General features: G+C 53.2%; 1 protein-coding gene across 1 annotated transcript in view; it reads left to right on the top strand.

Moving 5' to 3' along the window:
* Positions 1-10,365, top strand: part of ARMC9 (armadillo repeat containing 9) — a 179,343-nt gene extending 168,978 nt beyond the window's left edge. The window contains exons 23-24 of the mRNA XM_052664338.1: positions 8,690-8,862; positions 10,278-10,365. Of these exons, the coding sequence (XP_052520298.1) occupies positions 8,690-8,862; positions 10,278-10,300 (196 nt within the window). The 3' untranslated portion in view covers positions 10,301-10,365. The remainder of the gene's footprint in view (positions 1-8,689; positions 8,863-10,277) is intronic.
* The last annotated feature ends 1,470 nt before the right edge of the window (positions 10,366-11,835 follow it).

Below are 11,835 nucleotides of genomic sequence, written 5' to 3' on the forward strand. Positions count from 1 at the left end.
ACAGAAACTGGACCCCCAGGAAGAAAAAAAAAAAAGATGTTTTCTGTTCCTCTGTGTCAAATGAGCACAAACCGGCAATCAATGGGTAAGGAGGGATTCTTTAGAATCTCGAAAGGACTTTTTTTTTTTTTTTTAATGATTTCACAGGCTCCTTCTTTCAGATCTGAGGGAACCTGCTTGGGGGAGGGGCCTGGCCCTGGACTCAGACCCAAGCTGTCTTCTGACTGCCGCCCACCGCTTCCTCCGGCCTGGCCCCGCAGCGCCCTGCAGGCTGAGTTTCAAGACAGAGGAGCCTTGCTCCTGCACTAAAACACTGCTCTATAGAGTCATGCTGAGCATCATGACGACACCCTTGGAGTCTCTGAGTAGAGGAATTTTGCATGGTGACCGGTCAGGCCATCCATGCCCCACTTTCCCCATAAAACAGGGAGGGACATCCGTTATTGTGTCTGCAGTGAGCAGGCCCCCACCTCCGCTGTGGTCACAGCTGACTTGCAGCTCCTCCAGCAGCAGGCCCTTGCGGAGCTGGGTGAGGCTGTGGGAGGCCTGCATTCTAGGCCCCTTGAGGCCTGAAACCACCCACCCCCTGCAGATGTGGCCCCCATCACATTGCAGGGGATTCCAAGAAACCAGCCCACCGGTCCTCCCCTGTGGGGACCTTCCTGCCTTCTTGCAGTCTCCCACTGATGGAAACGCCACAGAAACAGAGATTCCTGCCGAGTTCTAGAAGCTGCTGGACACCTTGGAGGGGTCAGGGCCCCCCGAGGACAGGCAGAAGGCCCAGCAGTGCCACACCCCCTGGCGAGAAAGTCAGGGAGAGGAGGGGCGGGGAGACTCTCAAAGCCTACACCTCTGTGAGCAGGCAGCTACCTTGCACCTTCCTTTCCTGCTTCAAGGGCAGAAGGGTGGCAGGGCTGTGTAGGGATGAGCCACAAGGACCTTGGGATCTGGTTGGGGAGGGGGCAGTCCTGGATGCGTCTACAGGGCAGAGGGTGTCAAAGATGGTGAGCCGGAGTTCCGCTGTGTGGTCACGTGCTCCATGACTGTCTCCCACGGTCCTCAAACACGGGGGCCATGGGTAGGGTGTTTGTCCCCCGTGTTCCTGGCACAGAGCAGGAGCTTGAAATACACATTGGATGAATCCCTAGGAGAAAAGAAGAGAGCATAGCTCTCTGTCTGACTTGACAGCTCCACTCTCTCAGTCTGTAAAGGAGGGCAGCCCCTGGCCCCAGAAGATGAGTTGGCTGGGTTGTGCCCTTGCTTGTGGGGAGAAGGAAGGCCCTGGAGCCCTGGATGTGGGTCGTTGGTAGACAAAATGATAGCCCGCACTGCATAGCCCTGATTTTGAGGTGGCATAAAGATAATTGCAGCTCCAGTGGCTTCCAGCAACTGGTCTTGCTGTGAAATTGGCTTCTTGGAAGCCAGGAGTGAAAAGGTTCAGACTCCACCAGCGCACAGCCTCCCCACAGCCCACGTCTTCCTTTTCCTTTTTCTCTCTGCCTCTTACAGTCCTTAGCTTTGAATAAATGTTAACCAGACTATGAAAATGCATTTTCAAAGAAAACAAGCATTTATCCCAAGGAGAACCAAGGCACTTTCCCTGGGAAATCTGTCAGTCCCGACCTGGAGGGGCTGACCCCCCACCTTGGAATGTACAGGGTTGGTTTCCAGCCGTCACCTCTGGGAAGGTGAGGGGCCAGGCTGCCCAGACGTCACATGGCCTTGCCCGCCCACTGGCCGCCCGCCATCTGCTGGGGCCCTGCTTTGCACGGCATTGGCATGCACGCGGAGATGCCGAGGAGCCCAGCCAGAACAGGAGGCCGTTTGTCTGGACATTCCCTCCATGTGGCCAAGGGCAGGTGAGGGAGTAGGCTCCTCCAGTCAGAGCTCCCACTGCCCTGCAGACGTCCACCAGTGGCAGCCTGAGATGGGAAGCAAACTGTCAAAATTCTGTCCAGCCACAAGTATTGTGGCTGTTAAAAAAATAAGAACGAGATTTTACGTATGTCTGTGGTTGTTTAGTGGTTAAGTTGTGTCCGACTCTTTGCAACCCCATGGGCTGTAACCCTCCAGGTTCCTCTGTCCATGGCATTTTCCAGGCAAGAAACTGGAGCAGGTTGCCATTTCCTTCTCCAGGGGATTTTCCCAACCCGGGTATCAAACTCGAATCTCCTGCATTGCAGTCACATTCTTGACCACTGACCCACCAGGGAAGCCCTTACATATATATCCCATATATGCTTTTCCCTCCTCACATTTGTTCCCAAAGGATATATGACAGTATTGAGCTAAAAGAAACTACAGAACCAAGAGGTCAGGGAAATTGGGGTAGCCTGAGTATTTATACAGACATGTGTGCACCTTCACCAAATATCCGTGCGTGAAGTTTGCCTTCATCCAGCATGCTCCCTCCCCAGCCGCCACGCTCTCCCCAGCCCCCATTCTCCTCCCTGGACTTTGTTGCAGTCCAGATGAAATACCACAGCAATGACCAAGTTAGGAACCAGTTAGGAACTTTGATGAGCAGAGTCCACTTAGGCAAGCCCTGAGCGCTTTGATTCATATCTTAATACAGACAGTATCTCCCTTCGAAGAAATGAAGGGACACAGGGATGTTCTGCCATGGGAATCTCAGCTCTGGGATTATGACTCAGCAGCATTCCAAACACAAGTAAAGATTAAATATCTCCAGAACCTTTTTATTGTGACTCCCTTCCAACACAATGTTCCTATTGACAAGCAGAGATCATAGAAGCCAGCCAGGCTTCTCTGATACATAACTGCCTACCTTGCAGGGCACCTCCCAATTTACCAATATATCGATCGACCTTCACCTTTTTCTAGGACCCAGCACCGTGTGTTCCTGCAGCCAGTCACATCTTCCTGAGTCGGAGGCGACTGCTATCCATGTGCGCTTCCCATGTGCTCTTTCTGCTCTGCCCTAATCTGGCTGCATCCCCGGCCAGACCATCGCCATTTCCTGGCTCTGGCTCCTGGCTGCCTAGACTAATAAGCTCACACCATTCAGGGGCTTGAGGGGGCTGGGGGGCCTCTCAGGGGCCAAGCTGACCCTTCCCGACAGCCATCCCTCCCTGCCTCCCACAGTGTCCTCTCCAGGGGGCCCCAAATTCAACACCCCCCAGAGTTCAGCGACAGTGACCAGCACCCTCAGTCAACACAGCCGCCTCCTGCAGCCGCCCAGGTGGGGACCCCATGGAGGGGAGGGGTCTGCCAAGCTGAAGGGGTGGTTCCCTGGTGTCTGCCAAGGGCCACTTTCCCCAGTGCCAGAGGGAGGTGCCAGCCAGAGGGAGGCTGTGTCTGAGATGTTCTTTCAAAGCAACAACATGACCCCAGTCAAACAAAGGTCATGTCCCAGGGCCAAGAGGAGGCCCGCTCTTAGGTGTATTAGTCAGGATTCTCCAGAGAAACAGAGCCAACAGGAAGTGTATGTGGAAAGAGATTTAATTAAGGAATCAGCTCACGTGGCTGCAGAGGCAAGTCCAGAACCCAAGAGCGAGTGGATGGGGCACACTCGCTTTCTGGAGGGCAGACTGCTTTACTCAGCGTCCCCGCTGTGGAATGTCTGCCTTGTCCAGAGACACCTGCACAGAAATATGCAGACGGTGTTTGATCATATACCTGGGCCCCTCAGCCCCACGACACTGCCACGTAAAATTAACCTGCGTGTAGGCTTTCCACACGCATCACCATGTGGCTCTCCAAAAGGATGGGGCCCTCTCCTGGGTGCCCTGGGTGGGGAGGTTAGTAGATCCCCAGCCCTGCTGCCCTGACTGTTCTCTCCCTTCACTTCTTGTCTTCATTGCTTTATGTATTTATTCAGCCGTGCTACGTCCTAGTTGCAGCACGTGGGATCTTTTATTGCAGTGCACGGGCTTCTCCATTCGTGGCCCACTGGCTTAGCTGCCCTGCAACATGTAGAATCTTCCTGGACCAGGGATCGAACCCATGTTCCCTGCATTGGCAGGCAAATTCTTAACCACTGGACCCCCCAGGAAAATCCCCTCCTTTCACTTCTTGCCAACTCACCTCAGCTATCCCTGAGACTCTACAACTTGACCTTGCTACCCATTGGCTCTAAGGCCCCACGGGGTGAAGTGGACCAAGCCGTCCTAAATCTGCACAGCTAGCTCCTCCAAATCTGGCCCCCTTGTGTGAGGGGACATCCCCAGCTAACCCAAGGCTGACTCTCTGCCATTACCACTGCCAGGAACAGCCCCAGGGCTCACCTGAGGAGTTTCTACCAGAGTCTCTCAATTGTTCCTTCTTAAAGTTGGCTTAAAGCTCAACATTCAGAAATGAAGCTCATGGCATCCAGTCCCATCACTTCATGGCCGATAGATGGGGAAACTGTGGAAACAGTGGCTGACTTTATTTTTCTGGGCTCCAAAATCACCATAGATGGTGATTGCAGCCATGAAATTAAAAGACGCTTACTCCTTGAAAGGAAAGTTATGACCAAACTAGACAGCAAAAGCAGAGACATTACTTTGTCAACCAAGGTCCGTCTAGTCAAGGCCATGGTTTTTCCAGTGGTCATGTATGGATGTGAGAGTTGGACTATAAATAAAGCTGAGTGCCGAAGAATTGATGCTTTTGAACTGCAGTGTTGGAGAAGACTCTTGAGAGTCCCTTGGACTGCAAGGAGATCCAACCAGTCCATCCTAAAGGAAATCAGTCCTGAATATTCATTGGAAGGACTGATGCTGAAGCTGAAACTCCAATACTTTGGCCACTCCAATTCTTTGGCGAAGAACTGACTCATTTGAAAAGACCCTGATGCTGGGAAAGATTGAGGGCAGGAGGAGAAGGGGATGACAGAGGATGAGATGGTTGGATGGCGTCACTGACTCAATGGACATGGGTTTGGGTGAACTTCTGGAGTTTGTGATGGACAGGGAGGCCTGGCACGCTGCAGTGCATGGGGTCGCAAAGAATCGGACATGACTGAGTGACTGAACTGAACTGAAAGTGTAATGGGGCTGCATTTTAAAACAATCAAGATTTTATGTTATGTATATTTTACCACCATAAGGATGACAATAAATATCAACATTAGGGAGTTCCCTGGAGGTCTAGTGGTTAGGATTCTGGGCTTTCACTGCTGTAGTCTGGGTTCACTTCCTGGAGAGAGACCTAAGATCCTGCAAGCCATGCAGCACAGACAAAAACAAACAAATAAAAGAATATATATCTCAAAATTAGAAAAGCTTCATTGTGTGTGTCAGACAAATGTCAGCAATGCATGCCTGTTTTCACACACTTGCAGTCAGATTTACGTGCTGCTCGGTATCACTCCTTTGGGCTTCCCTTGTGGCTCAGCTGGTAAAGAATCCTGCAGTTCAGGAAACCTGGGTTCAATCCCTGGGGTGAGAAGATCCCCTGGAGAAGGGAAAGGCTGCCCACTCCAGTATTCTGGCCTGGAGAACCATGGTCACAGAGTCGGACACAACTGAGCCACTTTTTCACTTTCACTTTCTGCATCGCTCCAAGGGCTTCCAAGGTGGCTGCGTGGTAAAGAATCCGCCTGCCAAGGCCAAAGATGTGGGTCAGATCCCTGGGTTGGGACGATCCCATGGAGGAAGAAACAGCAACCCACTCCAGTATTCTTGCCTGGTATATTCCATGGACAGGGGAGCCTGGTGGACTGCGGTCCATGGGTTGACAAGGAGACAGGACTTAGCAACTGAGCACGCTGTGTTGCTCTGGGATTTTTGGTGTGTGTGTTTGTGTTTACTTTGTTTTTAATTTATTTTTAATTGCAGGATAATTGCTTTACATTGGTATGTTAGTCTCTGCTGTACAATAGTGTGAATCAGCTCTAAGTATACATATGTCCCCTCCCGCTTGAACCTCCCTCCCACCACCCCATCTCACCCCTCTAGGTTGTCACAGAGCACCAAGTTGAGCTCCCTGTGTTATACAGCAGCTTTTTTCCTCTATTCTGAGCCTCGCTACATTCTCTCTCATGTGCCTGAGTAGCCCCCACAGTTATTTGAGATGATTGCATACTCTTTCATGTGATCAGTATACTCTAACTTTTTAGATTTCTTTCATTCACTGATAATGCACATGGGTGTGTGCTCAGGGTCGGGAAGATCCCCTGGAGGAAGAATGGCAACCCACTCTAGTATTCTTGCTTGGAGAATCCCATGGACAGAGGAGCCTGGCGGGCTACAGCCCATGGGGTTGCAAAGAGTCAGACACGACTGAAGCAGCTTAGCACATGTGTGCTCAGAACTGTGCTGGACAGTGGATATCAAAGTGGACTAGACCAAATTGCTGCTCTGAGGCAGTTCACCTGGAAGGACAATGTTATACATGACATGAAAATAAATTTGCTTTTTAAAGAAAAAAAAAAAAGTTAAAAAATTGTAAGAGGGCTAAATCTCCTCTATCCTTTTCAACCAGGTATGAAAGATTTCTTGTCTAAAGTACAGGCAGTTTTTTACGTGTCTTTTCCTAAATTTGAATTTGGGGACTTTTCAAATATTTAAGTTTTACTTTCCTGAGTATTAAAGTAATAGATTCTCAATGTAAAAAAAAAAGGGAGGCATAATGAAATGAATCAACAAATTATGCAGTTGCCTCCCGAGTCTCACTCCCCAGAGCCATCATCCCCGTTCATGGGGCGCTTTACCACAGCTGGGCCCAGGGATATCACCTGAACCTTCAGAGCTGTGCTACAGAAGCCATTTCACAGGTGGGGAAACTGAGGCTCCCGAGATGTCAGCAGATTGCTCACTCTCCCTCACCCGCTAGAAAGCAACAGAGCAAGACAGAGTCCAGGCCATTCCAGGGCCCTCACCCTCCTCCCTGCCACCAGATCCTTCACTTGCCCCAGTCCTCAGTTTCAGCCCCCAGCACGGTGTACACACACACACACACACACACACACACACACACACACACACACACACACACACACACACTGCCCACTAGGAGCCCTGCAGCCAGTCAGCATCTCTCTGTCCTGGGGGTGCAGTGGGGAGAGCCCCCCCTTACTAGCCAAGCTCACAGTGTCTGCTGCGCACTCACACTTGCAGCCTGCAGACCGAGATGCCCACCTACTGAAGGAAGGTCAGACTAGGAGCCCCTGCTGCCTGCCGGGAGCTGAGATGGCGCTTACATCAGCTCAGTCAGTGGTGACCACAGCCCTGGGTGACAGCCCCCGGGACTCCAGTCTTCAGAGTTAGGTGTCAGAAAAACGGGCACATAGCAAAGTCCCCAGCAGTTGAGCAAACTCTGGGAGATGGTGGAGGACAGAGGAGCCTGGTGTGCTACCATCCGTGGGGTCAGAGTCCGACACAACTGAGCGACGGAACAATAGCAACAGAAGTCGAGATGGGAATAAAAGTTGAGCCTGTTTATACCTCAGTGACAGCCAGGGAGCTAAGGGCTGGGTGGGGAATCACGTCCCCAGCCCCAGCTGCAGTGGCTGCGGGCGCTGGTAGGAAGGAGGGAACAGGCTCTAAGATGTGGCCTCTTGTCTCTGTGAAGCCGACCCACTGGGCTGGGGTCCTGAGGGCGTCTGGAGAATGGCTGTCTATAAGATCCCACCAGGTTCACTGCCTGCTTGTTATGTGTATAAATTTGGGAAACTTGACCAACTTGAAGCCTCAGTTTTGACATCTGAAAAGTAAGGTAGTAATGCCTGCTTCCCAGGGTTGTTTGGGGGCTCAATGTCATCTTCTCACTGTGGCCTTCCCTGGTCACCCCATCTAAAGTCAGCTTCCAATTGATGCTGTAATAAACTTCCAATTGTGCAAATTTAGTCACTAAATAAGCACGAATTTATTATTTTCCAGTTCTGTAGGTTAAAAGTCCCACATGGGTCTTCATGGGCTGGAATCAAGATGTCCACAGGACAGGTTACACCCTGAAAGTCTAGGGAAGAATCTCTTTTCTCTTCCTTCTGGCTTCAAGAAGCCTCCTGCCCTCCTGGGCTTGTGGCCCCTTCCTGCGAGCATATGCGAAGTCGCTTCAGTTGTGTCTGACTCTGTGACCCTATGGACTGCAGACCACCAGGCTCCTTTGTCTAATGGGACTCTCCAGGCAAGAATAACGGAGTGGGTTGCCATGCCCTCCTCCAGGGGATCTTCCCAAACCAGGGATCAAACCAGCGTCTTTTACGGCTCCAGTATTGGCAGGTGGGTTCTTGACCACTAGCACCACCTGAAAAGCCCTGTGGCCCCTTCCTCCATCCTCAAAGCCAGTGGCATTACATCTGTGTCTTTTTTCCCACAGCTGAGCCTATTTCTCTTTCTTCCTCTGCCTCTCTCCCCATCTTAAGGATGCTTGTGATAACAGATATCCCAGTAATCTAGGATAACCCCACACCTGCAGCCTTGATTTCCTGTTGTCATGTAGGGTTCCAGGGACTGGGACACGGAACTAACTGGAGCCAGACACCTTTCCTGGCCACTGGATCCAACACTGTAATACTCTCAGGTTCCCTAGTCTGCTCCCTTGCTTCATCTCCTCTCTCATCATCTCCCTCCTCCCCAAAAGTGTGAGCTCCACGGGCAGGGATTTATGCTACCAGGTGCCCTGCTCTACCCCACCCCACCCCCCGGTGCCCAAGATGGTGCCTGCCTGGCATCTCTTACAGCCAGAAAGGGGAGTCCTTCCTTCTTCCTCCTGTGACTTTAGGTTGGATGTTTTGTTCTAGGGGATTCACATCAAGCTTTGCCTGCAAGCCCCGGGCCCCCCGCACCCCGGAGATGCTGGAGATGAACCCACCCAAGGTCAAGGCGTCAGCTCTGGGCCCTCAGTTCTCCTCGTGTGGCCCCCAGGAGGCCGGCCGGCCCAGCTCCATGACACCTTCCACAAGGAGTCTGCAGAGTAAGTCACCCTGCACGGGAGGGCACTGGGCTTCCCCTTCTGGTTCGTGCTCCTTCTGCGCCCACCAGACCAAGGCGAAAGGCCCACCTCCCCTCCCCACAAGACCAGGGCTCTAGCTGCCCGCTTCCTCTGCCCCAGGGACCAGTTCTTCACTCATCTTTCTGTTTAAGAAATTGCCCTTGGCCTTAGCGGGTCATGGGCTTCCCTGGTGGCTCAGCTGGTAAAGAATCCGCCTACAATGCAGGAGACCTGGGTTCGATCCCTGGTTGGGAAGATTCCCCTGGAGAAGGGAAAGGCTACCCACTCCAGTATTCTGGCCTGGAGAATTCCATGGATGGTATCACTTCAGCGGCTCACGCACAAGCTGGCGGAGTGAGACCCTTCCAGACAGTCGCTCGGGGATAAGATCCCCCTGCCTGGGGGCTTACGGGTCAGCCTGAAACCAGAATCGACCGTGTGGTGGGAAAACGAAGCAGGTACTTCCTCACAGGCTGGGTGGAGAGGCCTCCCCCAAGGGCCTGAGGGTGGGGTAGGCCCTGGGGAACCCGCTGTGTCCCTGGGGCCACCCTCCCACTCTTTTACTCCTGATAAAGACCACTTCGCTGTCGCCTCCCAGTCAGCCAGTTGACACCGCCGCCCCTTCCACTCCCCAACCCAAGCCTGGAACTTTCTAATAGGGCTTTACTAAAAATAAGGGCAGGCAAAACCGAACAAAAGGACGTCAAGCGGCAGAAAATCAGTCACACTCAGGATGTGTGAGTCCTGTGACCTGGCCGCCCCCTCCTTCCTGACAGGGCCCTGGGCGCTCTGGCCAACTAGGGAGCATTGGGCTGGGACCGTGGTTCCTGGGCCGAGTCTGGGCAGCCCGTGGTGGGTGGGCAGGCCTCCCTCTGCTCTCACCACCTCTCTGCTGAGAAACTCACAGTGGAGCCCCGGCCCCATCTCCCCACCACAGTGCTTCTGCACACGAGCGCAGAGGAAACGCCAACAAGTACAGGGAGAGAGCAGCCAGAAGCGAGCCAGGCCGGCCTCCCTGGGGCCCTGCCCAGCCGCCAGGCTGGACACCCCCACTGAAGTACCCACAGTAGCAGCGCCCAGGAGCAGGCAGGCTGCCCAGCTGGCTGGCTGCACAGGGTGGGGAGCAGCACATACCCACCCCCTCGGCCTCCACAAACACAGGAGCTGCTGGCAGCGAGGCTCACCGAGTTCCCACACCGAGCTTCCTGTCAGGAAAGTGCGTGGCCACCCCAGTGAGTCAGGCCCCCCTGGCCGCAGAGCAGGTGACCCAGGAGGAAGGCACTCTGCTTTCGGTTTGCACAGCGCCCGTTGAAAGGAGGGCTTGTGCAGGGACAGAGGGGGTCTCTGTGCCCAAGCCCTCCCTGGCGCTGGCAGCTTGCCTGGCTTTTCTTCTCCAGGCAGCCCGTCTTCCAGAAAGTGAGGATGGGTTCTTCCCCGAGGTCACCATCCCTTTGCCCAGTGACCAGCCTGCTTCCTGCTCTCGGCCAGCTGGCAGCTGCAGATGACAGAAGTGACGAGACGGTTGTCATCACGCCACCAGGTGACTTGAGGAGCTGAGGAAGACAGCCCTCCAGGCGTCTGGGAGCAGGTCCACCATAGCCCCTGCCCCAGGGTCCTGCCACTGCCCTTCCTGCCCACCCTCCCCGCCGGCACCCAGCTTGGGGCTGGGGGCAGCGGGGCACAGCAGAGCCAAAGCCGAGAGCTCGTCCATCTCGGGGAGCCAGCCTCAGCCAGAGGCAGGCCATCGACCTTGGAGGAAACTGGTCCTCTTCACCCAGACCAAGTATGAGGAAACAGAAGGGGGTTAGAATAAAGGAAAGTCCTTCTCAAATCGGCTGCCTGAGCGGCAGACTTGGTATTTTCTTCCTCTTAAAACCTGGTAAGAATATGGGGTGTTCCCCTCTGTGGCTGGAATACAGCCGTTCCAAAGTGGCCCTGTGCTTCTGCACATGTGTTCTAAGGGCTCAGAGCATTGACCAGTTTAAAGCCATTTCCCTCCCTCCGTCCATTAAGACCACAAGCACAAACTGTGCCCTCAGCAGAGTGACTAGTCCCCGCTGGGGGAGGCCCTTTGCTCCCTCCTTGCCAAGGGTGACATCAGGGCCACATCCTTGTGTTGGGACCCATGTGAGGAAAGCAGGAGAGACTCCATCTTGAAGCCTGTCACCCATCTTAAAGACAGGATGTGAGCTGGGCCTGAACCCTGCCCAGGAGTGAGGAAACGGTCGCTAGTGAAAACCAGGTCTCCTGGAGACTTCCCTCCCTACAGATGGCAAACAGAGATTGTAGTTGAAGTCAGGCTGCCCCTGTTAGATTAACCTTGGAGACATCCCCCCTTGATGTATAATCATTGTCCCCCCTCCTTTAACCTTAATTGTTTGTTCTCCTAGCATCTACTTGTTCTAAAACTCAATCATATGCAACAGAGAGGTTGCTAACACATAACCCGTCACGTAGTGAGGGGTATAAAACCTGGCCTCTCAGAGACATCAGGGTCCTTGTTGGGAACCGATTCCCCCTTGGACATGCTGGCGTAATAAACTATACTCCACAGTCTTAGGTGTCCTCCAGGGTGTGTTTTGCAACTCTGTATTCCAAAGCACTGGGACAGAGAAAGAACATTCACCTGCAGAGTCAGCATTGTTACCCAAGCCTGTAGCAGAGTCTGACCTCACCTAAAACAGAAATACTAAAATAAAATGATGAGTATTGAGATGGCACTTGTGAATGTGTCTCTGTGTGAGTTTGTGTGTGTGTGTGTGTGCTGTCCCCCAGGCAGTCCATCTGCCCTGGCCAGGCCCATTGGGAGTCATCTTGGTGGTCCCACTGGATGTAAATAAAGGACAACGTAGCGTTTTTCAGTATCCTTCCAACTCCCGAGGAGAGCAGACAGAAGAGGAAGCAGAAGGACGCTGGAGCAGGCGAGAGGCCAGGTTAGCCCTGTGATGACCGTGG

The sequence above is a fragment of the Budorcas taxicolor genome, chromosome 2 (genome assembly GCF_023091745.1).
Source record: "Budorcas taxicolor isolate Tak-1 chromosome 2, Takin1.1, whole genome shotgun sequence".
NCBI classification, from domain to species: Eukaryota; Metazoa; Chordata; class Mammalia; order Artiodactyla; family Bovidae; genus Budorcas; species Budorcas taxicolor.